The sequence below is a fragment of the Mixia osmundae genome, assembly GCF_000708205.1.
Source record: "Mixia osmundae IAM 14324 unplaced genomic scaffold scaffold_6, whole genome shotgun sequence".
In the NCBI taxonomy this organism is placed as follows: domain Eukaryota; kingdom Fungi; phylum Basidiomycota; class Mixiomycetes; order Mixiales; family Mixiaceae; genus Mixia; species Mixia osmundae.
In genome coordinates, this window is record NW_014575558.1 from 850,099 (window position 1) to 876,268 (window position 26,170).

The 26,170-nt window shown below is 54.4% G+C and overlaps 14 protein-coding genes across 14 annotated transcripts; 6 read left to right on the forward strand and 8 right to left on the reverse strand.

The window, feature by feature from the left end:
- Positions 1–20: 20 nt before the first annotated feature.
- Positions 21–262, reverse strand: L969DRAFT_50504 (uncharacterized protein; the record flags this gene model as incomplete). The annotated part of the gene is made up of 2 exons (XM_014712126.1): positions 21–75; positions 129–262. Coding segments are annotated over 2 exons (189 nt in total), but the record flags the coding sequence as incomplete, so codon positions are not given.
- On the forward strand, positions 224–6,912 carry L969DRAFT_88459 (glycosyltransferase family 2 protein). Its single transcript, XM_014712127.1, has 7 exons — positions 224–905; positions 961–2,221; positions 2,270–5,362; positions 5,409–5,636; positions 5,687–6,022; positions 6,072–6,387; positions 6,439–6,912. Exons 1-7 carry the CDS (start codon positions 511–513, stop codon positions 6,570–6,572), a joined length of 5,763 nt encoding a protein of 1,920 aa, XP_014567613.1. The 5' UTR covers positions 224–510; the 3' UTR covers positions 6,573–6,912.
- L969DRAFT_75943 (uncharacterized protein) lies at positions 6,614–7,552 on the reverse strand (the record flags this gene model as incomplete). The annotated part of the gene is made up of 4 exons (XM_014712128.1): positions 6,614–6,898; positions 6,953–7,016; positions 7,156–7,419; positions 7,470–7,552. The coding sequence occupies 4 exons, from the start codon at positions 7,550–7,552 to the stop codon at positions 6,680–6,682; spliced, it is 630 nt and encodes a 209-aa protein (XP_014567614.1). The 3' UTR covers positions 6,614–6,679.
- Positions 7,553–7,678: 126 nt separating this feature from the next.
- L969DRAFT_50471 (uncharacterized protein) lies at positions 7,679–8,312 on the forward strand (the record flags this gene model as incomplete). Its single annotated transcript, XM_014712129.1, has 4 exons — positions 7,679–7,867; positions 7,916–8,015; positions 8,065–8,192; positions 8,241–8,312. The coding sequence occupies 4 exons, from the start codon at positions 7,679–7,681 to the stop codon at positions 8,310–8,312; spliced, it is 489 nt and encodes a 162-aa protein (XP_014567615.1).
- Positions 8,313–8,477: 165 nt separating this feature from the next.
- On the forward strand, positions 8,478–9,129 carry L969DRAFT_95199 (uncharacterized protein; the record flags this gene model as incomplete). Its single annotated transcript, XM_014712130.1, has 4 exons — positions 8,478–8,672; positions 8,720–8,825; positions 8,880–9,007; positions 9,058–9,129. 4 exons carry the CDS (start codon positions 8,478–8,480, stop codon positions 9,127–9,129), a joined length of 501 nt encoding a protein of 166 aa, XP_014567616.1.
- Positions 9,130–9,157: 28 nt separating this feature from the next.
- Positions 9,158–9,890, forward strand: L969DRAFT_50089 (uncharacterized protein; the record flags this gene model as incomplete). The annotated part of the gene is made up of 2 exons (XM_014712131.1): positions 9,158–9,316; positions 9,387–9,890. 2 exons carry the CDS (start codon positions 9,158–9,160, stop codon positions 9,888–9,890), a joined length of 663 nt encoding a protein of 220 aa, XP_014567617.1.
- Positions 9,891–10,147: 257 nt separating this feature from the next.
- L969DRAFT_95201 (uncharacterized protein) lies at positions 10,148–13,627 on the reverse strand (the record flags this gene model as incomplete). Its single annotated transcript, XM_014712132.1, has 4 exons — positions 10,148–10,520; positions 10,570–10,996; positions 11,051–12,475; positions 12,526–13,627. The coding sequence occupies 4 exons, from the start codon at positions 13,625–13,627 to the stop codon at positions 10,148–10,150; spliced, it is 3,327 nt and encodes a 1,108-aa protein (XP_014567618.1).
- Positions 13,628–13,860: 233 nt separating this feature from the next.
- Positions 13,861–15,428, forward strand: L969DRAFT_18125 (glycosyltransferase family 69 protein; the record flags this gene model as incomplete). The annotated part of the gene is made up of 2 exons (XM_014711704.1): positions 13,861–14,900; positions 14,954–15,428. 2 exons carry the CDS (start codon positions 13,861–13,863, stop codon positions 15,426–15,428), a joined length of 1,515 nt encoding a protein of 504 aa, XP_014567190.1.
- Positions 15,429–15,635: 207 nt separating this feature from the next.
- On the reverse strand, positions 15,636–16,720 carry L969DRAFT_95203 (uncharacterized protein; the record flags this gene model as incomplete). The annotated part of the gene is made up of 5 exons (XM_014712133.1): positions 15,636–16,108; positions 16,164–16,238; positions 16,291–16,442; positions 16,501–16,619; positions 16,679–16,720. The coding sequence occupies 5 exons, from the start codon at positions 16,718–16,720 to the stop codon at positions 15,636–15,638; spliced, it is 861 nt and encodes a 286-aa protein (XP_014567619.1).
- A 406-nt stretch (positions 16,721–17,126) lies between these two features.
- L969DRAFT_95204 (glycoside hydrolase family 5 protein) lies at positions 17,127–21,245 on the reverse strand (the record flags this gene model as incomplete). The annotated part of the gene is made up of 11 exons (XM_014712134.1): positions 17,127–17,164; positions 17,214–17,328; positions 17,521–17,703; positions 17,745–17,844; positions 17,897–18,292; positions 18,632–18,774; positions 18,878–19,048; positions 19,191–19,609; positions 19,658–20,641; positions 20,698–20,866; positions 21,114–21,245. 11 exons carry the CDS (start codon positions 21,243–21,245, stop codon positions 17,127–17,129), a joined length of 2,850 nt encoding a protein of 949 aa, XP_014567620.1.
- A 67-nt stretch (positions 21,246–21,312) lies between these two features.
- L969DRAFT_18129 (uncharacterized protein) lies at positions 21,313–22,916 on the reverse strand (the record flags this gene model as incomplete). Its single annotated transcript, XM_014711705.1, has 8 exons — positions 21,313–21,355; positions 21,411–21,497; positions 21,556–21,641; positions 21,699–21,818; positions 21,874–21,953; positions 22,166–22,432; positions 22,488–22,639; positions 22,699–22,916. 8 exons carry the CDS (start codon positions 22,914–22,916, stop codon positions 21,313–21,315), a joined length of 1,053 nt encoding a protein of 350 aa, XP_014567191.1.
- Positions 22,917–22,931: 15 nt separating this feature from the next.
- Positions 22,932–23,237, reverse strand: L969DRAFT_75960 (uncharacterized protein; the record flags this gene model as incomplete). The annotated part of the gene is made up of 1 exon (XM_014712135.1): positions 22,932–23,237. A coding segment is annotated over one exon (306 nt), but the record flags the coding sequence as incomplete, so codon positions are not given.
- Positions 23,238–23,494: 257 nt separating this feature from the next.
- L969DRAFT_625470 (uncharacterized protein) lies at positions 23,495–25,873 on the forward strand (the record flags this gene model as incomplete). Its single annotated transcript, XM_014712136.1, has 7 exons — positions 23,495–23,545; positions 23,601–23,677; positions 23,729–24,454; positions 24,505–24,617; positions 24,665–25,334; positions 25,389–25,485; positions 25,541–25,873. The coding sequence occupies 7 exons, from the start codon at positions 23,495–23,497 to the stop codon at positions 25,640–25,642; spliced, it is 1,836 nt and encodes a 611-aa protein (XP_014567622.1). The 3' UTR covers positions 25,643–25,873.
- L969DRAFT_104023 (uncharacterized protein) lies at positions 25,721–26,150 on the reverse strand (the record flags this gene model as incomplete). The annotated part of the gene is made up of 2 exons (XM_014712137.1): positions 25,721–25,990; positions 26,046–26,150. 2 exons carry the CDS (start codon positions 26,148–26,150, stop codon positions 25,721–25,723), a joined length of 375 nt encoding a protein of 124 aa, XP_014567623.1.
- Between the last annotated feature and the right edge of the window lie 20 nt (positions 26,151–26,170).

The following is a 26,170-nucleotide window of genomic DNA, read 5'->3' on the forward strand; positions in this document are numbered from 1 at the left end:
GTTGCTGAGGATCTATGCAGCTACGAGCCGTACGAATTGACGTCGATATTTGGTTGGAGCGAGCTCGGTGAGGTCCTGTCCCGCCGTATGAGCGTCGAGCGAGCGTGTCTGATTAGACGCATTCGCACCGTTTATCTAATCTGCGGGCTTGCTTGCAAAGACTAGCCTGGCTGAAAGCGGTAGTCGCGCTCGTCGATACGATCGGTTCGCGACGACGAGGCGCCTCGGGCCCGGGGACGATGCAACGTGTACCTAAGCGCTGATATGCATCAACATCTTCAGAGGGTCGAACAGACGCAATGCATCTTTGGCCACCGCTCGCTATGGTCTCCGGACTCGTGCACGGACCTCACGCCACGCTAATGCACAGATCCTCACCTCTTGACTCATTTCATCCGTCTGTACAGGTCCGACGGCAAGACGCGGACGAAGCGTCCTCGGCCAGTGTCTCAGTCCAATCATCTTGCAAAAGTGCGCAGTCCCTGCTCGTGGAAGCAGCGGAGGAGCAACATGGCGGATTCGCTCAGGCTCAAAGACGCGTGCGAGCTACTGCTACCTGCATCGACTTCCTCGTCCACGTTGTCGAGCAACAAGGAAGAGGGCATCACAGTCGACAAGGTTGTGGCCAGTCTCAAAGAGCGCTTCCTGAACGATCAGACCTATCTCGCTGTCCATGATCGCGTCTTGCTCTCGCTCAATCCCTTCAAGATTTCATCAAACTCGGATGAATTGCATGATTATGTGCAAGACTACTTTGCTCTTGCACGAGATGATCCCATGCAGGCCTCGCCGACATCGCCCGTCATGTCTCGCTCGCTCAGCCTGTCGCCACATGCTTGGCAAATTGCTTCAAAGGCATACTATCACATGCGCCGCACTCAAATGGATCAGTCCATCGTCATCAGGTGAGTCGATCCCAAGCTTGCCAATACTGACCAGTATCTGAAGAGCATGTCGCAGTGGCATCGTCGGCTCGGGCAAGACCGAGAATCGTCGTTTGGTCCTGCGCATGCTCCTTGAAATGTCTTCAGCTCTGCCGGGGAAGAAAGGCTCGCGCCTATCCTCGCAGATCCCGGCAGCAGAATTCATCATGGAGTCGCTGGGACACGCTGCCATGCTCAACTCACCCAATGCATCGCGTTTCGGTCGCTATGTCGAATGCCAATTCAATCAAAAAGGACGCTTAGTCGGCTTCAAGGGTCTGGAGTACTATCTCGAGAAAGCGCGTGTCAGCTCGCCGACTCAAGGCGAACGCAATTTCCACATTTTTCATTATCTCTTGGCCGGTGCATCGCCTGCTGAACGTGTTTCGCTGCAGCTGGACCTCGCTGCGAATGGCGGCAAGTCGAGCTTCAGATACCTTGGATCAGCCATCACGATATCGTCCAACATTAGCCTGGCGCAACAAGAGCAGATGGACAGTCATCGCTTTGCTCAGCTCAAAGAGGCCTTCAAGATAGTTGGGCTATCCAATAAGGTGCTCCTGACCACTCTGGCCGTCCTTTCGGGCATTCTCCACCTTGGCAATCTCGAATTCGGCACAGACAAGGCACGTCAGGCGGATTCGGCTGTCATCACGAATATGGCTTGTCTCGAAGCGGCCGCACAACTGCTGGGTGTCAAGGCAGACTCACTTGAAGCCGCTCTGACGGCCAAGACGGTGATGATCGGAAAGGAAAGATGTACGTTTTTTCTCGATCCCGAAGCCGCTCGTCATCATACCGATCAGCTTGCTTCGAGTCTACATGGCTTGCTCTTCAGCCAGATCAACGAGCTCATCAACCAGAAGCTCGCAACCGAAGAATTCGACACTTTCCTGGCCGTTCTCGACTTTCCTGGTCCGCAGAACGCTGTCCATCATCGCGAAGGCAACGGACTGGACACGCTGGCTTTCAACCTCGCCAACGAGCGCATCCACCAGTTCTCGCAGGCTAATATTTTCGACAAACAGAAAGACATGTTCTCCACCGAAGGCATCGATGGCCTTCCAAGCCTGCATACACCTGTCGCTCAGCCAAATGACGAGTCTATCAGAGTTCTCACGTATCATCCCGGCGGTCTGGTACACATCATTGATGATCAGACGCAGCGTCGTCACAAAGCCAAGACGGACAAGACCCTCCTCGAAGCACTCGGTAAGCGTTGGGGTCAGCACGCCAATTTTGGCTACAACACGACTCAGTCGGGAGGAAGCTTCATGTGCACACATTGGCACGGCCAAGTGAGTCCATCCATCGCCCTTCAGTGAGCTTGCTGATGAAACGGATAGGTAACGTACAACATCGAAGGCTTTCTAGATGCTAATTCTGCCGAGTTGCCCATCGACTTTGTACTGCTGTTCGCTGGCACATCGCAAGATAGTAAATCGGGAGGCTCGACGAATTCGCTCATTCGACATCTGTTCGCGACCGCTGTTGCAGCAACTGAATCGAAAACGATCGATGCTATCGTCCCACAGCAGCCAGTCAAGCCGCTGCGCAAACCTTCTGTTCGACGCTCGCTGCCACAACTCGCGGGGACGACCACTAGTGATCGACCTGGTCAGCGCGAAAGTCTCGCTGAAAAGGACGTCTTCAAGCCATCTGCTGACCTGGCGGGACGCTGCATGCTCGGCGAATTCAATGCCTCTCTGAATCTCCTCCTCGAAACACTCCAAGACACGCAAGTATGGTTCATACAATGCTTGAGGCCCAATGAGAGTCAGCAGAGCGACTCGGCCGACGCCAAGCTCATTCGTAGTCAAATTAGAAATATGGGAGTTGTCGAGATCATCAAACGACTCGAATATGACTGGTCGGTCAGCATCGAACTCAGAGAATGCTGGGAAAGATACGCTGCGACAGATCTGATTGTACCGCTCGCTGACGAAACGGCGAATCTCGTCTGGGCGGACAAGCTCAGAGCTGTGGCTACTCGCCACGACTGGAATGATCAGCAGATGAAAGTCGGTCGCACAAAGGTTTTCCTGGACTTCGATACATTTCGCCAATTTGAAGACATGCTTCGCAGTCAGGACGAAGAAGAACACAGATTTTACAAGGACAAGTATGCAGCATGGAACGCACTTGGCTCATCTGATGCCATGCCGATTCTGTCGAATGATCCTTATGGTCCAAGTGCAAGCATGGCGAGTCTCAGTCTGTCAACATCGAAGCTCGAGCAGTACGATCTGAGCTCGTCCATGGCGCTCCCTTTGTTGCCTCGTCGCATTACACATGAAAAAGGTGGCAAGAACGCATCAAGTTACGATGGGCTCGACGATGGCTACAAATTTGCATTCGGCGTGCGAGACGAAGAGGCCGGTCTCGGATCAGCACCAGGGAGTACATATAGCCTGTCTCAGCTTGCCAATGGACCAGATAAGTCTGACGAAAAGGCGCTGCTCGATTCGGCAGAGGCCGATTTGGCTGCCGAAGAGCTTCGCGACACGTCTTCCCGTAGAAGATGGATGATGATCGTCTGGACGCTTACATGGTGGTTGCCGAGTCCTCTTATCAAGCTCTTCTCCAAGCGTCTTCGCCGTCGCGATGTCCGCACAGCCTTTCGAGAGAAGATTGCCATCAACATGCTCATCTGGCTTCTCATGGGCATTGTCGTCTTTGTCGTCGCAATCATGGGCAATATCATTTGCCCCACTGAACATGTCTACTCTGGATCCGAGCTCAATTCTCACTCGTTCATTTCCGCGGTCAACAACATGCTGGTAGCGATAAGAGGCGAAGTCTTCGATCTGAGCAGCTTTGCGCCTCGTCACTACCCGAGCATCGTACCTCTCTTGTCCGTGCAAAAGTACGGAGGCCTGGACGCATCGAACATTTTCCCAGTTCAGGTCAACGCGCTCTGTACAGGCTACAACGGGCCCATCAGTCCATTCGTCACACTCGACACGACCAACGTATCTGACGTCAATTCACATTACCATGACTTCAGAGCAGGCACAGATCTTTATCAACCTGACTGGTACTATGAGCAGATGATCTACCTGCGCAGTAATTACAGACGGGGCTTCATGGGCTTCACGCCGGGATCGGTCGCAAAAATGGCTTCTACCGCTTCAACGGCAAACGTCGCGATCTATCGTGACTACGTCTATGACTTCACGAACTATGTGCTCAATGGCGGCGGAGGTCTCAAGACCCCAAATGGTACTGTGGCTCCGTCTGACACTGATCGCCTCTTCATGCTGCCCGACATCGTGAGCCTGTTCCAGACCAACTCAGGACAGGATATCACAAACGCGCTGGATGCCATCAATGTCGATAGTGACGTAATGGACGCGCAAAAGGTCTGCATGCGCAATCTCTTCTTTATTGGCAAAGTCGACCATCGCAGCTCGCCGCAGTGCCAATTCTCGCGCTATATCCTTCTTGTCTTCTCGGTCATCATGGTGGCAATCATTGGTTTCAAGTTTTTGGCTGCTCTCCAATTCGGTCGCTCTCGCGCTCCAGAAGATCACGACAAGTTCGTTATCATGCAAGTACCTTGCTACACAGAAGGCGAGGACTCTTTGCGAGCTTGCTTCGAATCGCTCGCTGCCACACGATATGATGACAAGCGGAAGCTCATATTCGTCATCTGTGATGGCATGATTGTCGGCAGTGGTAACGATCGACCTACTCCGCGCATCGTGCTCGATATCCTTGGGAACTCGTGTAAGGTCGACACTGAAGCGCTCAGCTTCCAGTCGCTCGGCGAAGGCAACAAGCAGCATAACATGGGAAAGGTCTACTCGGGTCTGTACGAGCATGCTGGCCACGTCGTGCCATATATTGTTCTCGTCAAGGTCGGCAAACCCAATGAACGATCCCGTCCCGGAAACCGTGGCAAGCGTGATTCTCAGATGATACTTATGCGCTTTCTAAACCGCGTCCACTTCGAAGCGCCTATGTCGCCTTGCGAGCTAGAGATCTTCCATCAGATCAAGAATGTGATCGGAGTCAACCCTGGCTTCTACGAGTTCTTGCTGGCTATCGACGCTGACACGACTGTCGATAAGCTCTGCGTCAATCGCTTTGTCTCGGCGATGTTGCACGACAAGAAGGTTATCGCCATGTGCGGCGAGACATCGTTGGCGAATGCGAAAAAGTCGTTCGTCACGACCATGCAAGTCTACGAATACTTCATCTCGCATCACATGGCAAAGGCATTCGAGAGTCTCTTTGGTTCGGTCACATGTCTTCCCGGCTGCTTCTCGATGTATCGCCTGCGAACATTTGAGCACAAGCCCTTGTTCGTCAGCAACGAGCTCGTGAGCGCGTTTGGTGTCAATCGCGTTGATACTCTGCACACCAAGAACCTTCTTCACCTTGGCGAAGATCGCTACTTGACTACGATCATACTTACGAGCTTTCCCAGCATGAAGGTTTGTTGCGCCTGAACGGGCAGTCGTCCAGCTGACATGGTTGCAGACAACGTTCTGCAAGGACGCTTTTGCAAAGACACTCGCGCCTGAAGATTGGCCTGTCTTTCTCTCGCAGCGCCGTCGCTGGATCAATTCGACTATTCACAATCTTGCCGAACTGACGGCCGTCCAAGGCGGCCTTTGCGGCTTTTGTTGCTTCTCGATGCGATTCGTTGTCTTCATCGATCTCATCTCGACGCTGATTCAGCCGGTCTCCGTCGCTTACATCGTCTACGTCAGTCGCTCTTTGGTCTGAAAGATGCTTGAGCTGACATGCGTGCACAGCTGATCTATCTCGTCGCGTCCAAAGGCAACACAGTGCCTACAACGGCTCTTATCATGCTTGCTGCCATCTACGGTCTTCAAGCCGTTCTTCTTATCTCAAAGCGCGCCTTCGAGATGGTCGGCATGATGATCGTTTACATCATCGCTATTCCCGTCTTCTCGTTCATCCTGCCCATCATGTCGTTCTGGTCGATGGACGATTTTTCGTGGGGCAACACCCGTATCGTCATGGGCGAAAAGGGCAAACGGCTGGTCGTGCACGACGAAGGTGTCTTCGACGCTGCCTCTATTCCTCTCAAACGGTGGGAGGAGTACGAGCACGAGCTTTGGGACAGAGTGAGTCTATCCCGCTCTGATTGGGAAGGCTCGCTGACGGATCATGCAGGGCTCGGCAGAGTCTCGTGACATGTACAAAGGCGATGGCTACACTTCACGCGAAGCATCGCTCTATGGCGGCGCGAGTCAGTACGGTATCCCGCGCTCGACGAGCAATCTCACTGGCTTCGATCACCAATCGTTCTATGGCGCACCTTCACTGCACAACGAACACATCCGCCAAATTTCGTTTGATCAAGTCAGTCTCAATAGCCAAGTCCGACGTCCTGGCGTGATGTCAGGCTCGGTTGCGAGCGCTCTAGGCGCCATGTCCTTCTCCGGCGGCGTTCCAAGCCAGTACCAAATGGCAGACGACATTCGTGAATGCGAGTCTCTCCTTTCTACTCAGCCTTTTCTCAGTCTGACTTCTGCTGCAGTGCTCGCTACTGCTGATCTCCAGACCATTACCAAACGCGGTATAAGGAAGGAGCTGGAAGCCAGATACGAAGCTGATCTGGAAGAACACAAGGCCTTTATCAATCTCGAAATTGAACGCGCACTCGGCTACTAGACTACACAGAGATGTTGCATACAGCAGAGGGCACATTGCATGGCAGTCGTCTGATCTGATCGTACAATGAACACGCGGATGTACATGGACACAGGGAGCATCTAGATCTATCTCTGCCTCTGGAAATGGCTTCGACAGCGTGTAGCTGGGCGGGTCTTTGCGGGATTAATGGGGTTGCGTCTGACCTTGCGGCGACATGGGTATGGTGTGAGATTGTCCGACGACATCAAGAGACCATCTTGACTTCTGGCGTCGATTGCTGGATGAGCTGGGCCGTATTGCGGTCTTTGAGTCCGGACCGCAGCGTGGCCAAGTTTGGACATTGGCTGACGAGAGTGGGTGAGCTCTGTATAGTCAAGGCAAGCCAGGTGATGGCTTACTGATCCTCCGGCAACCGGTGGCGAGCACAAAACGCTTTCTTGCAGCCGCCACAATCCCCGACGCCTGTCAAGACAACAGCGATGAGCATGCTAGACGCTCATGAAGGCAAGCGCAACTGACCTGCTACCATGATACGATCGGAGCAACGATCCGTTGTGGGTGCACCGGTGGCATTGGTCAACATGTGAGGGCAACGCTTGACTCCCATCTTGTCCTCAGTCGCTGGGTTGATCGAACTGAGTAGCTAGGATGATGGCACGAGCCGACTAGCGAGTGTAGGCTTATCGATGTGGTGTGTTTTGGGAGTTCGCCGTCGTGTGACCCTGATAAGCAACGCTTTGGGCTCGAGCGGGATTCCACGAGCGTCCTGTGCGGAGATGCTTGGCCTGATGCAGTGCTAGTCTGCGCGCTGACTCCGAGCCTGCTTGTGCCCTCGCTGGTCTTAGATGCGACTAATTCGGTCTGGCTGATTGGGCGGCGAATGGCAAGTCAACGAGATGACGCGTAATTGCTGACGTGGCACAGAGACTGCACGAAGCTTCGCTCAGTCTGAATTTGCAATTGTGAGCCGCCAGACGAGACGCGTCACGGCGTTTCATGCCAAAGCCTTTACTGCCTCCTCTCCCCCAATTCTCATGTCACGTATCAGGCCTCTTGCGTTCCTGCGAATTTCTTGCTTTGGACTATTACCAAACCGCTCGCCGACGATTGAAGCCCAACCAACAATGTTCAAGAGCCTTGTAATCACTATCGCTGCCCTCGCCGCTCTTGCTAGCGCACATGGTCCTGCTCGCATGAGCAATGCTCACGATCACAAGAAGCGTGTCGCTGCCGGTAATCACATCTTCTCGATGACTGTGCCCACTGCAACGGGCTCGCATCCTTTCACTTTTGCCACGACGATCGAGCATAATGTCAGTCGGCGCGTCACTCTCTCTTCGGCCGCGCTGAAGATAGATCAGGCCGTGACGAGCATCTTGCATGTGACCAACCTTGGCCATTGCGGTGCCAACCTCCTCGATGGAGCTCAAGTGGTCGATCACACCTATTCGAGCGTTCACAGTTCGTCTCATCTCTTCTTTGCATCATGGCGTGACTCAGAGTCTCGCAGTCGATACTGCTGCTCAGCCTGGCACGACGTATCCCGTAATTGATTTGACGGTCTCCATCTACATGAACGATACGGCTGCTCTGTTCAACATTGCTTCGTATTCGCTCGATGGCAAGCCTATGCCGACGGTGAGCCATTCGGCTGTATTCTTGTATACCTAGCTCACACACTAGCAGACCCCACCCCAAGGCTACACAATGCAGCTCGACGGCTTCCCCGTGCAGTGGACTGCCCCTATCTCCCCTTGAGCTGAAGCATGCGCCATCTTACTGTAATGCATCTTCACCGCCCATGTCTCGTTGCACCGTTTCGCGCACTTGCGTCGCCGGGCAGCCATCCCTTCCTCCTTCATCCGTAACAGTCCCTCTCATCGTTCTACACGCTACCAACAAAAAGGGCAGAGCAGGGTCAAGATGTTCAAGTCACTCGCCTTTGCCGTTGCTGCTCTCGCCGTCGTCTCAAGCGCATCTGCCGATGGACCTGCCCGTTTGGACGACGCCCACACGCTATCCAAACGAATGCTCGATGGTCAGCACGCTTTCTCGATGACCATTCCGCTTGCCACGGGCGTCTACAGCCTCTCCTTTGCTGCGACAGTGGCAAAGGATGTATGTTGAGGTACCTATTGACATCGTTGGCGCTCATGGCACAACAGGCCGTCACCAAAGTCATCCACGTAGGCAATCTCGGTCACTGCAATGCGGAAGCTCTTGGGGGTAATGTCGTGGGCGGTGGCAAGGACGAATACTCGAGCGTCCACAGTACGTATCCTCGTATGAGCAAGCTTTGGCTCTGGTCTGATGCGCTCACCTTAGTCCATACCGCCGCTCAACCTGGTACAACGTATCCCGTCATCGATCTGACCATCTCAATCTACATCGGTACTGCTGGCATCCGTTACAACATTGCTTCGTACACACTTGACGGCAAGCCAATGACGACGGTAAGCTTTTGAATGATATGGAGTCTGCTCAGTAGCTGACAAGCGCGCAGACCGAACACATTGGCTACAGCATGGCCGTGGATGGATTCCCGATGACTTGGACTGACCCAGTCGCTCCTTAGATGGCTCCCGTGCTGTCGCGAGATAATAATGCATTGCCACATCGCGCCTTATTTGGTCTTGCGTAACTCTCGGTCATCTCCTTCACAGACCAGCACAAACAAGATGAAGCCCACGCTTCCGGCGCTGTCGTTGGTAGCATGGATTGCAAGCGTGAACGCACTCGCTGACGGATCGCATCTCTTCAATGTAACTTTCCCAATCGGTTTGGCACCGCCAGCAGCAATGTATCCTTTCCGCTTCACTGCCGTCACTGCAGGAGATGTTCGTAAGCAAACTGCGCGTCATCGTAACTGAGGCGGGCAGCAGGCTGTCACGCAAATCGTTCACGTTGATCATGCCGGACATGTTTTGGCGTCGGCGTGAGGTCTCGTTCCTCCTAAGCGTTAACTCTTCCTCACAGCCCTTGACAGTAGCACCGCCGCTGGTATTGGCGCCCAAACGTTCTCTTCCATCTCGAGTGAGTAGTGATCGTCGGGGACAGAGGCAAAAGCTAACGCGTACGCCAGTCTCGACCAATCCGGCCATCTCGAGCGTCATTCGAGGCATACGTTATGCCCACTTTGTCATGACGATCGACTTCTTTATCGATGCCGACAAGGTCGCCTACAACGTTCCTACGTTCACCGTGGACGGCGATGCGATCGTTGCTTCCTTTGTCAATGTGTACGTTGACTTTTTGAGCGCTGACGGGTCTTCGACTGACAATGCGAACAGGCTCCTGTACGTTGACGAGGAGAAAGCAGTCTGGCATGCTGCCTGACCAAGACATTGGCGGGAAAGCAGCGTGCACAAGAGTGACAAGCCGGCAGAGGCTGACATAGCTCCAGGCTGAGATCGCGAATTGTATGCTTATGGACATTTTACATACGGCGCATAGCATGCCTCGGCTGTCCAGACATAGAGTCTGTAGGAGCTCGTCAAGGTGCGAACGAGTAAGGCGCCAACCCAAGGCGGAGGCTGCGTCCAAGCCATATCTAGTCTTGTGTCAGCGATTGATCGTACCAATTTATCTGAACACTAGAGTTTGGCAGTCTTGCTGATAGTCTGCGATGGGCGCTGACCGTCCTTAGGGGCCACATTGGCATTGCCGCCGATCTTGGGCATGAGCCGCAAGGGCTCCAGTTGTTGCCTGACTGCTCTCAATGGTTTCGAGACCGGTCGCCAGTCCTCATAGCCTTGCCGAAGACTGTGTAGTTCTGCGCCAAAGAGTGTTTGTACTCGTTCGTCGTCGAGGATGCCGCGCAGTGCGAACGGAAGAAAGTAAGGGTTCCGGAGTGATGCAGAGTTGCGTGGGTGGAATGGCTCGATGATAGGTTGATCCGGCACATGGCCGCCCGCTCGACCTTGCACGAGTACTGGTGTTGTTTCAAAATGATAACGTGTGGCCAAACTGCTCCCTCGCTATCAGCTACTATAGAGGCAGAGCAGACAGCGATTACCTGTAGACATCGCGCTCTTCATAGATGGAGCTGTGACCGACACCCGTCAAGCTGCCAGCTAAGGCTTCGCTGAGATGCTGCGAGAGACCGTGGTCGGGTAAACCGGCGTTGCGCAATCGCAGCAGAAAGACGGTCAGATTCGTCATGAAATCGCTTGACTGAAAAGCCTGGCCATCAATGTACATGGCTCGCAATATCGCTGGATGGACGAGCGATGCGAACGTGCCAGAGTAGAGCGGAACGACCTGATCGTTTAAACTTGCAATAAAAACGACCTTGACCCCCATCTCGAGGATGATTGTGATCGCGGCGTGATACCGCCTTGAGGGTGGACTTTCAGGATCTTGATAGTCGAAGAGCTCCGTCGCTGCAGCTGATTCGAAATATTGAAGATACGGCGCTATGTAGCTCGTGTTGAGCGATACGACTGTCCGGAAGCTCAGTAGCGTGCCAGAGCTGACTGATCATGAGCTCGACGTACATGGACCTAGTGCAATTGAGCACATGCAGAGCAGAGTAACTCGATCCGCTTTAATACGTTTCTGCTCTATCAATCTTGCGAGCAGCTGCGTTGCTACAATGGTGCCCTGTGAGTGAGAAGCGATAAAGATAGCGTCGGCATTGTGGAGCTGGTCGACGTAGCGCTGATTGCTGAGCAAGTCTTCATAGTGCCGATCGACACGATCCGAGACTTTGCCTTCTTTCGATAGCGCAATGACATTGATCTCTGGCACGGTCGGCTCGTGCTCCTCAAAGTAAGCTTCGATGCTTTGTTTCATCATCGTCGCAAACTTTTCGCTCGTGCCCGTCGGTTTGCCGATGACTGAGTTGAGCCACGGGCTCGGGAACCAGCCATGTATACCAATGACGACGACCTTCTTGACATGCTTCGCACCATGACGAGCTTGCGCGCCCGTGACTTCGTATAGCTTCGGATACTTTTCTGAGGTATGGATGAGGTCGCGGTGTTTGACCTTGAGCTTCTGCCGGGCTGCGTGACTCGCAGCATCTGCTGCCAGGGCAGGCGAAGCAGGCGACGAAAAGAAATAGGAATTGACCAGCCCGAGTGCTTTGTCTAGCTTCGATTGTTTGATCGGGAATGAGCGAGGCGCTCGGCCGAATGTATCGCTGAACGAAGGCAGGACCAAGTTAGGCGGGGGAGGCGAAGTGAGCTTGGGCGAGTCTGGCTTGATCTCTGCCTTCTTCTGCACCCGAATCGACGATGTCAGCGGCGCATCCGGATGTTTCTTCGGTGGTTCGGCATCAGGTGCAGGTTTCGAGCTCTTCAGATCTTGCGCCGGCTTTGAGCTCTTCACGTCTTGCAAAGGTCGTATCGGTTGGCCTCGATCGTCTAGGTCGGGCACTTCCATGACTTCCATCTCGTCCGTCGTGATTCTACGTTGCTCCTCTACCGCCTTTGCAGCAAAGAAGAGCGACCATGCCGAACGACTCGCTGGCAGAGTTGCCAGCCGATCTGTCGCTGTTGCTTGGCGTGAATGCGCCGCTGAGGAGGTCACAGGTGGAGCATCACTGCTCGTTGAGATACCCAGACCTTGGGTTTGTTGAGCCGGTTCGGGAACGACATGGGCTGCTACCTGCGTCGGCTTCATTGGTGGCATGGCATCCGCTGGCGCAGGTGGAGAAGCTTCTGTGCCGTACCAGCTTGCGAGCCAGCCCGGTGCAGGCTTCGGCGTCTTCACTTGTAAAGGCAAGTCGGTGGGATCTGCTACTACTGCCGCCTCTTCTAAGATCTCTGACTGAGGTGGAAGTGGAAGTGCTGATTGCGCAGGCGGCAGAGCAGGCGAAGACCAGGAGAACCACGAGGTAGAACGAGGCATACTCGTGCTCTCCAACACGAGCTGTGCCTCTTTTGTCGGGTGCGTCACGGCCTGTATCGGCGCGGTAGCTGTATTGCCCTTGTCAGTGCCGCTACAGCTCGACTGTATACAGACTTACGAGGGTCAGAAAGAACTTCTACTGAACGCAGAGAAGCCGACGAAGGGCCGACGAGAGCAGCTGGCGGCACCGGATCGCCCACGATGACAGAGGAAGAAAGAGCAGGCATCGACCTTGTCGAGCCAGAAGGCGAGGTCTGCCGAAGTACTTCAAGCCTTTTACCGCCCGATGACGAACTTCCGAGAGTCTCTCGCTCCCTGGAACGGCCTCGCAGTGAGTTGCTGGCCTTATTGGGCGAGCCAGTGATGGGCATAACGACACGAGACGCTTTGCGTTTGACGACAGGCACCTGCTCTTTGACTTCTTCTGACGGAGGTTGCTCGGGCAATGGCGAATAGCCCAGGTATGCTAGCCAGCCAGTTGATGCAGGTGGTCTCGTCGAAAGAGGAGCAGGCTGTTCTTTCTGCTTGCCTTTGCCCTTTGTGTCTACTTCCGGTGGCACAGGTGCAGGTTCGGACACGGACGAGGACAGCGGCTCCGCGGGAGGCTCAAAGACGGCCGCGAGACTAGGCGGTATGTCCCGAGATGATGTAGATGCAGTAGGTTGTGTTGCGATGGTCTGAGGTGCCTGGCTGCCGTACCAGCCCGAGAGCCAGCCAGCCGTCTGGCTCGGACTCGCGATTGGCTGCTCATCTAGAGCGGGTATATCCAAAGTCTTATGTCGCTTTGCGGGCGAACTTGCAATAGCGTCGTCTGATGGTCGAGTGGGAGCCATGTTGAGAGGTTCACTGGGCTCGGGGGCAGAGATGTCTTGCACGATGGACTCGCCCAGCCTATCAATATCGCCACTTCTCTTCGAGGCGCTTGACTCTCGTCTGCTCCGTTCAGCAGACGGAGGCAGGAGGACAGGTCCTATATGTCGTTCCAGTGTGGATTGCAAGGGCCGCAAAGAGAGTGTAGATGCAGGTGCGGCTTCGGCAGGCACGAGGACGTCTTGTGAGCTTGGCAAGGTGGGCAATGAGGGTCTGGGCGCCCAACCACGCGCTAGTGTACCGTCCCTACGACGTGAGCGAGATGTCGCGGAGAGAAAGGTCGTGGCTGTCGAAGCTGAAGAGAGCGCTCGACCACGAGTGGGTTGGTCGGGCGCGGTCGGTGCTGCCATGAACGGCCAGCCAGGCGCCGTGTGGTGACCTTTCACTGCCTCGATGATCGCTCCCGGTGCACTGTCACGCCGAGGGGAGGCGTGTGTGTGTGTGAGCTGCCCAAACTCGCTGACAAAGGCTGTCCGAGTGCAGGCCGTCGCCTGATTCAGTCAGATGAACGCGCGCTGCTCCTGTCAGGCCTGGCCTCTCAGCTCTCCACGTTGCGTCTCTGCCGCCTGTGACACATGCAGAGATGCCGTCGAACATGCCACCGCTGGCGAGGCCTACACGGAGCCAGATCAAGCTGAGTCTCACGAACAGACACGCCTCTGCACGACACGCCGGCGACTTCATCTCTTTTCGACTGAACAAGCGCAAACAGCTCTTCATCACCCTCGCCATCTGTTCGACCGTCTTCATCGGGCTCATCCTTGCACTCGCCCGAGGAACTTCCATCTTGAGGGGTAGGTCCGGCAAGAGGGATCCTTTGAATATCGCCAGTCAGTCTTATGGCTCGAAACCTGTGATTGGCAAGAAGCCCAATGAACCCCAATGGCGCACACGACCCCTCAAAGGGAAAGCGAGATCGACTTTTGACGCTCTGCTGGACAAGTCCAAGCTGCCGAGCGCTGTCGAGTCCAGAGACACGTCTGCCGGCGCGCTCTTCGATATCCTCCATGGCCTGTCCACCAATAAGAGCGAGCTAGCTATCTGCACGCTGACACCACTTCACGTCCAACGCTACCTCAAAGTAGCAGGATCACGAGAGTCCATCCTCATTGCGTTCAATGCGCGCAATGTGGAAGCTGTTCTGCCCTCGATCGTACAAGAACTGCTCGTCATCTTGGACCATCTCGGTTCAAAGAGGATCCACATCTCCATCTACGAAAACGGATCCCATGATGCCACAGTCGCCCAGCTCTACGTCTTGTCAAAGCTGTTCGACAAGATCGACGTGAGCTATACCATTCGTTGCGATGGCAAATTCGTACCCGCAATGGATCTGCCCAATCGTCGCATCGATTCGTTGGCAAAGATCCGCAATGCGGCCCTGCTCCCTCTGACGGACATCTTCGTAGCCGGACAGAATGGCGGCTTCGATCAGGTCGTCTTCCTCAACGACGTCTTCTTCTGCGCTGCCGATGTGATCGAACTCCTTCACTCGAGGATGTTCCTCGATGCCTCCATGACCTGCGCCATGGACTATCAGCGTCTGGAAGTTCCAGAGTTCAGGTCGCAGGGCTATCCTATGCTCTTCTACGACGTCTGGGTCGCAAGAGACATACTAGGACTGTCAGCTTGTCTCGTTCCTCCTCTCGCTAGGCACAGCGCTGATGGCAGAGCAGACCCTTCTATGCGATTGAGAAGGACGGGACGTGGGTACTGCCATCGCCACCACTGAAGCAGAACAGACACGATCACGCAAGATACGATTCCAATCTGCCCTTCCAGGTCTTCTCCTGTTGGAACGGCATCACCGTCATCCAAGCAAAAGCCTTCTATCCACCCCACTCGCTCCGATTCAGAGCCATAAACCACACCGATGCTTCATCAGAATGTTACCTCTTCAATGTCGATCTGTGGAAAACAGGACTGGGGAGAATAGCTATCATACCCAAGGCCAGAGTCGCCTACACACTCCGAGAATACGACGAAGTCAGGCAAGATCTCAACACAACAGCTTGGCAGCTCTCTGGACGACATATCGTCTCTGCACGCGAGGACTTTGATTGGAAGAACTTTCCGCCAAAGAGGGTGGCTCATTACGACTTCGGACATTGGTCCGAAGTTGCATGGCGACCACCTTTCGATCTCGATTAGCAAGCGCAAGGGGTGGGAGTGGACAAGCATGCATTGTGCCGTACGTGTATCGAGTGTTGTTGATGTATATGAAGTACAATTCCGGTAGACAGCAAAAAAAAGAGAGCGGAAATAAATTAACCGACTGCTGTCGTCTTGTCCAAGGATTTTGCGAAGATGCGAACGGCAACAGTAGACAGTGAGTCGGTGGTATCGAGCGAGTCAGCATTAGAGCGCATTCTGGTTGTGCAATGGCGCAGCGAGGGAGCCATTGCCGTGATGATGGTGCGCTCCGGTCGAGAGACGGTCGTCACCTCCGTATTGGCTGCCCGACGTTCCCACAACAGAGCGATCGCCTCCGTATTCGGATGTAGCAGGCTGGCTCTCGTACGCTCCGACGTGATTGCCGGTGTCCTCGTATTGATCGTCATGCATATGGCTCGATGGCTCGTAGTTGGCAGCGTAGTCCTTCTCGTCGTAGGCATACTTGCGAGAGCTGCGTCCTCTGAAGCATCCGAGGCAAACGAAGAAGATGGCCAGGAAGAGTGCGCCTGTGGCTGCGACAGTGAGCCAGATGGCATTGCCGAGCGAGGCTGTGCCCGGTGCGGAACGGTTGATGAGGTTGCGCGTCTTGATGAAGACGAGGAGATCGATGACGAGGGCTGCTGCTGCCACTAGGAAGGCAAAGATGGTCAACAAGACTGGTTTTTGTCGTGTCAGCGCTGTGTATCACGTCAGAGTAAAGATGCGACGGACTAGCCATGAGTTCTGCGCATGTTCCTGCGGGAATGGAGAACAATAACGCAATGAGCGCTATCAAGCCCGCAATGGCTGTGAAACAACGTCAGCTCTTGTGTGCACGAGTGATCGAGAGCATGCGCACGATTGAGCAGGAAGCCATAGGTCAGTCCGTGGCTGTAGATGTTTCGTAGCGAGCCATTGACGCCGAATTGGGTTAGGTAAGAGTTGATGTTGTAGCCGAACGACTTTGACGAGCATTGTCTCGCTCCTCCAGTGATGTCTACACAAGCGCCCCTACACAAACAGTCCGATGAGCATCTTGATCAGGAGGACGGGAGAGAGAGAGAGTGACCATAGTCCGAGGTAGAATTGAGATGGAGTACCGTTGGCGTTGACGGCAGCACTGAGGAAGCGCACTTTGTACCATATCGGCACTGAGACGCTGATAAAGACAAAGAGTACCATTGCCGCCTGGACCGATGTAGATCCTCCATCAGCCTTTCTCCTGACGAGACGGAGAGAAAGCGTACGAAGAGCAAGAAGGGCCCGATGAAAAAGAATCCTCCGGCCATGATTGGCAAGCTCTTCCTTTAGTCTGTTTTGATCTTGTACTGTCAGTAGCGAGTAGCGGATGCAGAGGTCAGGCAAAGGTACCTATAGAGCTGTGCAAGGTCGAAAGAGCGTTATTGAGCGTCTCTCCTTCTCGTCCCTCGTCGGCGTAGCAGGAAGAGTCGGCAAGTGAGTGAGTAGACTGTGCTTTGTGGGTGTGACGAATGTGAGCAGCCAATCACTTTGCGGCTGCAGTCCAATCTTGGCTCGACCTTGGCCCAGAACGGTCGCGATGACGTAGCGCCAGCCATTTTTTTCGATCGACGTCAAACCATGCACGCGCGAGACGCGAAGTCAAAAACAAAATCTTCCTCTTGCATTGGTATGCTCTAGATCAGTCTTACAGTCGTCATGCTCCATCGTTGGCTTCTAATGCTCCGGTTCGGTCTTTGTAGCGACGTGATAGACTGCAAACGGCATCAGTATAGCTCAAAGGTAGGTTTCAGCCAATCTTACCCTTGTCGATGGCCTTGGGCGAGTCGACCTTGACGCCGAGATCTCTAATGCGACCATCTGAGAGCCTGTAGCACCAACCGTGGATTTCGAGCGGCTGCGATCTCGCCCACGCTCCCTGAACGATGGTCGTCTTGCACAGGTTCATCACACTTTGCACCACATCTGTGCGGCCTCGATCAGGCTGTGCACGCATGAAACCGTGGCTGCCACTGACTTAGCTCGACCAGCAAATCGCCTCTGTCTTTCTCGTTCGCCAGTGCCTGCGCATCATGTCAGCGCCGGCCCAGCCAGACTCGGCACGGCGTACTTCAATCCGGTCAGCGTTCTCCTCGTAGACATCCTTGATATTGCGCAGCCAGCCGTCGACGACGCCGTTGAAGATGGCATTGCCCATTGCTGCTGCTACTCCTCCGCAGCCGTAGTGACCTGTGACGATGACATGCTCTACCTTGAGCACGTCAACGGCATATTGCAACACCTGTTCTCCCATCTGTGAGATTGATCTGCCTGGTGAGTGGAGCCCCGACGGACAGATAGACAGTTTGGATCCGTGTGGCAGACGACGTTGGCGATGTTGCGGTGAACAAAGACCTCGCCGGGATCAAGAGCTACGATTTGGTTGGCGGGCACTCTGCGCTCCTCGCTCAGCTCGGTATGCCGCGTATCTGAGCCTTTCACCGGACCTCGAGTCTGAGCATCCGATCCAGAGCAGCTTTGGCTTCTGCTGACGGGAGAGTTCGGCGAAGAAGTCGGGGTTCTCCTTCGTCTTTGCCTCTGCCCAGGCCTTGTTGTTCTTAAGGAGCTTATCGAGACTGCTAAAGGACGACGTCGCCGGTGCCTCTACAGCAGGCTCAGAGTTGTCGATAGGGTCTGGCGTGCCCGCAAAGTGCCCAGAGACAATATCAGAGAGATGCTTCTGGGTCGTGCGGCCTCTGGCTCCGTTATCTTGCTCTGTTGGGGTACCGTCGCCAAGAGACAGATTGCTAGCCTTGTCCAGCAGGCTCGAGCCCCCGGACGGCTTCTTGAATTGCATCTCAGCGAGTTGATCGTCCTTGTGCGTGGGTCTGGCCGAGGCAGCTCTGTGTATTGCCAGACTGATAGTGCGATATCGATAAACTCTCAAAGTGGACGCGATGATAGCAGAACGGCCAAATCGCCACATCCCACGCAGCGCCCCAGTCTCCACAGTGCCACGCAGTGTAGCGTCAGCGCACTGATAAGCTATGAGCCACCTCGAAGCCGTCTCAGGGCAGTCCAACGTCTTCGAAAGCTTCTGGTCGTTCAGATTTGTTCAAACCTCCTGAGCCGTCGTCGTGACGTCTCGTCATGGCATCTCGATGTCTCGCTCATCAAGTGCGCGTGGCTCAAGAGATGGCAGCAGTGCTCGCAGACTCATCCTCTTGCGGACCCTTCCGCACCTTTCATTATCACGCGCAGCCTCGCCAAAGCCTACACCGGGCAGGCTCGCGAGCTGGTGCGCCACAGAGGCTTGTCCACCTACGCCGGCCATGCCATCAACAGCCCCGAAGCAGGCAGCAGACCATGCAGATCCCGAAGCGGGCTCAACAGACACAAGATCACGGTATCTTGGACGAGCAGTAATGCTCCATCTGTGACCTCCTCAGCGGCGCACTGATACCAACCAACGCCGGACGCTATCTTACCACTTCGTTGCATGTCGCCTCGTGGAGAACAGCTGTGGCCTTCGGCTCGTGAGACATGACTGCAAGACTGCAACCGTTGATACCAAAGTGGGCCTCTGCCTGGGCCTCCAATGTCGACGATTGCCGGCGAGCTAGCCTTAGGCTAGCTTGCGCAGATGAGCGGCAAACGATCTGGGTAGACCCAGATGTCTTGTGTTCAACGCAATGATTGCATCACTTGCACCCATGCATATGCATACCGTACAACCCTCGTAGAAAGCAATGTCCATGCAAGAACTGATCCTTCAACCTGTACGAATGCTGATCAAAAGACTTTTTGAGGGCAGGCGACAGCTTTGAGCGTCTTCGGCGGAGTTTGACCCGTTAGGCGATGCCAGTGCTGAGAAAGAGCTAATACGTTGCCTTCTAGAGCGGCAGTATTGCCATTGGGGTAATAGATGCTGTAGCCGTCAGAATGGCTTACGAATTGACAGCAGTTGTCGTCATGTCCAAAGACAGACCAAGCCATGGAGCCGACATAAGAAGTCGCTTCGACGCCTGAAATATAGCTTGAGAGCGTAGCTCCGCCGTTTTGACCGGTCCAATCGAATTCTCCGATGAGCAGATTCTTGTTATTGCTCTTTACGAGCGTGAGATCTTGGTTGAAGAGACCGGTGTTGAGCGGATACAAGTGATCAGAGGCAATGTCGATGTATGACGATTTCAGACCTGGCGCGGAGACCTTGGTCGTGTCTGATCGCAACGCATTAGCTCAGTACGAACGACAGAGGATAGACTGACAGTTCCAGATGCCATCTGTGCCATCGATGACGAGCTGCTTTGGCGCGAGGCTTTTGATATAGCTCGCAATGTTGTTTGTCCATGCGAGCGGCGGATAACCTTCTCTTCCGATGTACGCGCCCCACTCGTTGCCGGTCTCCCAGGCGATGATGGTAGGATCTTGAGCGTACGTCAATCCGTTGTATTGGTTCTTGTGGGTGATGAAGGCTTTGATATAAGCTCGATAAGCAGTGATAGCCGCTGAGCTGGTAAAGAAGGCATTGCCGTAGTTTCCCGTCGACAAACCGAGCCAGCGCAAGAATGTGTACTTTCCTCCCGTGTAATAGTCATAGTCGTCATTGAGTGTCAAGATAACACGGAGGCCATACTGTCCAGCAGCATAGATGGCGTAATCGATGGCTTTGAATGCATTGGCATTGATAGTGCCATAGGTAGGCTCGACGGATAGCGAGTTGCCGAAAGAGATACCGAGAGACAGTGCTCGGATTGTGTTTGCTCCCATAGCGACTGCGATTGCCATTGCTTCGCGGACTCGAGCAGTCGATGGGTATGACGGATTGGGTTGCACGTTCTCGTCCAGCCCTAGCCAGTAGATATTGGGTCCCGCCATGCGGTAGGTCTTGCCGGACAGTTGCAGTGTCTGGCCTGAACGGGTCACGAAAGCAGTCGGCTTAGGCAACGTGCCAGTGCCTGTGATCGTTATCGAATTGCCGGTATACTTCGGCGCACATGCGGCGACGGTCACAGCCGCCGCGCTGGCTTTCGTAGGTTCAGCACTCGTCGGCTGCGCAGTCACAGATGATCCAGGCGCAAGCGTGCTCGTTATTGTGGTGAGGGTCGATGTAGTCAACGAAGCGACGGAAGCGGCGCTACTTGCTGCGCTAGAGAAGGATGCAGATGAAGCAGAAGCAGCAGCACTGGTCGTCGTTGTCGCAGAAGCAGTGAGGTCAGATCCAGTCGGTGCAGCCGCAATCGTGACAGTGCCTGCATGCGCACGGATCCCGTTAGTGCCTTTTGACGGCGGGCACGGTGAGACTTGCCTACGCCAGGCGCATACGCTGTCGTGAGCGATGTCGTCGTGGCGGCCTGCCGCTTTGCGATGCCTTGTGGTGCTGCATGAGCAATTGAGGAAGCGACGATCAGTGCCGCAGCGATGGCCGTCCTCATCTTGCGCTCAAGTTGGAGGAAGAAGACGACTAGCGAGGGGGCCTTCTTATTTTTGTATCATGCGCAGGCGCTCGCTTGTCTCGGGCTTCCGGGGAGTGGATCGTCGAGAAAGCATGAGATCTCGACCTATCTGCCAAGCGAACACATGGGCGAGAAGAAGATCAACGCCGACTCGATGTGAAAAAGGCGTTCGTTTTACGAGAGACAAAAGAGAAGGAAGACTCTCCCGAGAGGCGATCGAGAAAAGGAAATGAATAGGTCTATTCAACAAAAGGTGGCTGAGAGCTACAATGGCTATTCTTGCTCCGTGATCAGCAGCATGGCAAAATAGATCGCCCAGGCACGATCCCAGCGACGAGCTGCGGAGATCCTTTCGGAGCCTAGGCCGGAGTAGTGTTGTTGTTGTTACTGCTGTTGCCATTGTTGCCTGTGTGCGGACAAGATGCGGAACATGTGAGAATGGACAGTGGAGTCAAGTGAGAAGGTCGCTAACGGGTGAAATGTACCGCCAGAACAATAGCCACGATGATCCTGTCGGTTCGTTGCGAATGTCAGTTCGTGTGAGCTAAGACCAAGCAAGACTGACAAGATGATGAGGAGGATGATGAAGCAGATCCATCGCTTCTTCCGCGCCGCTATGGCAGATAGCTTGCCTTTGTGGATTTGCTGACCTCTGTTGGCGATGTCTCTGATCAGCTTTGCGCAACGCAGCTCGAAGGTCAAGGACGAACGCATTTTGCATGTCCGTCTCGACGCCTGCAGCCTGAACTTCGACAGCCTTGACTTGCTCGTCCTGTTGCTCAATCATCATCGCCATCTGCGGGTGTCAAATCACAGTCAGATCCGAATGTCACCGCAAGCTAGGCTGGCGCACCTCGTTGAAGAGCTGAGCGAGTTCGCCGATTGTCCGCTCAATCTGCTTGATATCTTCATTGCGCGTTTGCGTCTCTTTGTAGGCTGCTCGGGCGTCACCATATCGATTCGAATTGACCAACTACGCATTAGCAAGTTTTGAGCCTGACAGAGGATTCTAGGGCCGGAAGACGCACGGCTTGCGAGAAGATTTGCGATTGGGCGGAAGGGTCCGAGAGAGCAGCATTGACTTCCTCCTGGGTCGCATCTGGCTTTACTGCAATTCACGCGGCAGGCGCATTAGCCTCGAGACTGATGCGCTCAGAGCGACTTGCCGATTCTGAATTGGCGTTCTGCTTTTTGCCTGTTCTTATCCCTCGCAGTCTTTTCGACCTGCTGATATCGCACGATCGCGTCCGTGAACCTAGACTCGCATCAGCGTCATGAAATGCAGAGTTGTCGAGAGATTGCACTTTTTCTTGAGAGCACCGATCTGGGTACGACGAGTATTCTGATCCCCGCCTGGCGGCATCCTATTTGTCTCGTCATTCAGGCGCTGAATGCGAACTTTGATGTTATTAGTGAGGGAAGTGGTCTGACGAGAGACGTCTTGCAGCTGAGCGTGAGCTTGTGCCGAAGCATTATCATCTGTCGCGTTGAGTATACGTGAGTGCAGCGTATCGATCTCGCTGATATTGGCTGATAGTTGCTTCTCTAGCGCTTCTCTCAGTGTGAAAACCTCATCAAAGAATCCCTCTGTGACAGCAGCGCTTCAGCATTGCACAGGAAAGGCTGAAAAAGAATGACGTACGCATGGTTGGTTGAGAGCCATTGACGTGACCCATCTCGTAGGCTTCGTGCGAGGCACCGTTCTGTCGCCCTGTTGGTTGTACAGGCGGCGGCTGATCGTACTGATCCTGTTGACGTCGGTCATAGCCTCCAGCTGCACCTCCATAGGCTTGTCTGTTCGTTCACGCAACGGCCTCAGCCAATTTCAAATGGATGAGGTGCAAAGGACTGACTGAGGCTGTTGTGGCTGTTGTTGCTGCTGCTGATAGTATGGTTGCTGAGAGGGGTATGACTGCTGCGGGGCGTTGTAGGTCGCCTGAGAAGGAGGAGCAGCAGGCTGGCCATATCCTCCGCCTTGACCTTGCTGTATCATCCGGATCATCCTCATACTCGCTGCAAACATGAAGCGGTCGGAACGTACGCGCATAGCCTGTAATCTGTCTCGTGCCATCCTGTCGAATGTCACTCAGGAGGGTCGCCCTGAGGTGTCCAGCCGAGACACAAGCAGCTGATGTTCTCTGAGATCTAATGCCCGTGCGCTGTCCTCGCTTCTACGCAATAGCAAAGTCGACACGCCGGACTCAGCAAGAGGGGTAGCAGGTGTTGTCGGACGGTGAGCCGATGAAGGAGTGTGCTGCTTTGGCGACGGGCGTCCAAGTCCTCGGCAAAGGCTTGTTGACTGGCCAACGTTGGGCGACTGCAGCTCGCCTTTGTGCTGACCTGTCGACGCGCCCAACAAGTGCAGCTGGACCAATGCGATCCTCTGTACGGTCTGACGAGTGTCACGTCGTCACTCGAAACCGGATTGGCTGCTGTGTCACTCCGCTGACAAGAGACTCTCGGCCGTCGACGCCTCGCCTCGTTGGAACTACTTTTGACGGTCTCCCTTACTCCGCACCTCATTAGCTTGCCGCAATCTCCGTCATCAGCGCTCACATACATCTCAAGGTAGCGTCAGCTGCTGCGCTGGCAATGCGATCTTGCCGTCCGCGGGCTGTGGCAGGGTATCGTAGCGCGCGAGTACCGGCCATGTCGAGATCTTTCTCTATCAGCTCTCGCGCAAGCCGCGACAACGTGCGAGTTCGTCATCCGCTATGTCCCTTTGACAACAGGCGCTGATGCTTGGCTTGCGTAGCACATCGAGCACGTGAAGAATGAGGAACCGCTCAAAACGCATCTACGCGGTCTGGCCGTGCTCAATTCATCTATCTTGTCCGTCTTTGAGTATTGCGCGATAGTCGCTCCCTGATGGCCGTCGAGCAGGAACAAGGGAGCTGCCTTCCCAAGAGAAGAACGTAAAGCGCTCCAGCTTGAGGGTTTACTGCCGTACGAGGTGCACACGCTAGATCAGCAATGTGCTCGCGTACAAGCTCAGCTCGAAGGCAACAAGAACCCAGTGGACCAGTATGCTTTCCTGGCCTCGCTCAAAGACCAAAATCAGACGCTCTTCTACAACTTTGTACTACGTCACCTGAAGAAACTCATGCCCATCATCTATACTCCCACCGCAGGCGAAGCCATTCAGCGGTACTCGCATCTCTTTAGACGGCCTGTTGGCTGCTTCCTCGCTTATCCTGATATGGACGACATGGAAGGCATTCTCGCACAGTTTGGCGATGCAGACGATATCGATATCGTCGTTGTCACCGATGGTGAGGCTATCTTGGGCATCGGAGATCAAGGCGCAGGCGGTATTGCCATCTCGATTGCCAAAGCCCAGTTGTACTCACTAGCAGGAGGTCTTAACCCTGCTCGGATTCTACCTGTCATGCTCGATGTCGGGACGAATCGACAAGATCTTTTAGACGATCCACTCTACCTCGGCTGGAAGAATAAGCGACTGACTGGAGAAGAGTACGATCGCTTTGTGGACAAGTTCTGCGGCTCGATAGCCAAGATGTACCCCAACGCTCTCCTCCATTTCGAAGATTTCGGCGTTTCCAACGCGCTCAGGTTACTCGAGAAGTATCAACCCAAACAATCTGTTTTGTGAGTGCTGACATATCTGCCATGGCGATCGAGCTGACATGGCTTGATAGTAATGATGACTTTCAAGGGACATCGTGCATTGCTTCTGCAGCTTTGACGGCTGCTATCTTTGTCACAAAGACAAAGCTATCCGATCAGCGCTTCGTCATCTATGGCTCGGGCAGTGCGTCTCGTGCTCTCTACACAAGCCATAGGCTGACAGGCAAGCAGGCGCGGGCATCGGTATCGCCGAAGGGATCCTGTCGTCGCTCGTGGAGAAAGAAGGACTGACAGAGGAAGAGGCGACCTCGAAGTTCTGGTGTCTAGATCGCCAAGGCCTCCTCCTCGAGAACTTTGACTCCCTTCGATCTGGTCAAAAGCGCTACGCACGCAAAGTAGCCGATGTCGCTGCTTGGCCTTCGCGATCCGGTGCAAAGGGCGATGAGCAATCTGGTCCCGGACTGCTCGAAGTAGTCCAGCAAGTCAAACCGACCGTTCTGATCGGATGCTCGACCCACAAAGGAGCCTTTACAGAAGAAGTCATCAGGGAAATGCACAAGCATGTCGAACGACCCATCATCTTCCCTCTGTCCAATCCCACCACACTCGTCGAAGCCACACCTCAAGATATCACAGATTGGACAGACGGTCTATCGCTCATCGCTACCGGATCGCCCTTCGAGCCTGCCAAGATGCCAAACGGTCGACTGTACGAAGTATCGCAATGCAACAATGCCGAAATCTTCCCCGGTCTCGGTCTGGGCGTCGTGATCAGCAAGGCGACAAAGGTCACCCCTGGCATGCTCGTTGCTGCCATTGATGCCATCGCGAAGCTCTCGCCTGCTCTGCACGATCCCGACGCGGCTCTGCTGCCAGATATAGGATTCGTCAGACATATCAGGCGAGTTTTACCTTCTACGATGTTCTTTTGCATAGCTGACGCGAGTGGGTGTAGTGTGAAAGTCGCACAGGCTGTCGCTGCTCAAGCGAGGAAGGAAGGCGTCGTACAGGACTCGGTCAAAGACGATGATCGTGATTGGACAGAGGAAGAAGTCAGTGACTGGTCCGGTGAAGCTCTGCGATCTTGCTGACAAAGTCGATGCACAGGTGAGAAAGTGGCAGTGGGATCCGCTGTACCGGCCCATCCAGACACTCGACGACTCGCATGTGAAGAAGACGGCAAAGCTCGAGATTGGCGCAGCTCACTAGACAGACCGCCCGAGAGGTGATCCTTTGTACACTACATCGCACGAATACATCACGTTACAACATCCAGGTCTCTCTCTGTCACCTTGTCGTCGTCGATTGAGCTTGTACTTGGGCTTCCTTCGAAGCCGAATGAATCAGTTTGGTCTGACGCGAAGCCGAAGGCGCGGAAGGCTCGAGCAACGTCGTCTTTGGCCCTGCTGCAGGCGCCGAGTCGGATAATATGTCTTGCAAGATGAACCTCTTTCGTGCAGATAGCTTCCTGCTCGAGTGCAGGATGTTCACCCGATCGCCTACTTTTGCTATCTCCCTTTCATCGTGCACAAGATAGTTCTTCGTCCTGTTGAGAGGCTATTGCAGTCTCCGAGAGTCAGCTTTGTTCGTGCTAGCTCTCCTAGGAAGCGACCTTTCTGACGAGCGTATGTCTGCCGAGTGTAGTGACGGTGACGGTGCAGGTCTGCCGCATGAGCTTGGCTTTTGTGACCAGCCCGGTGAGCGTCAGAGCTGGCATTCTTGGTGACCCGCTAGGCT

Bases quoted from the DNA above. Each gene is read 5' to 3' on its own strand.
- L969DRAFT_88459 (XM_014712127.1), top strand. From the start codon at position 511: ATGGCGGATTCGCTCAGGCTCAAAGACGCGTGCGAGCTACTGCTACCT. The intron at 5,637-5,686 runs GTCAGTCGCTCT...ATGCGTGCACAG, and splicing joins CCGTCGCTTACATCGTCTAC to CTGATCTATCTCGTCGCGTC. The intron at 6,023-6,071 runs GTGAGTCTATCC...CGGATCATGCAG, and splicing joins AGCACGAGCTTTGGGACAGA to GGCTCGGCAGAGTCTCGTGA.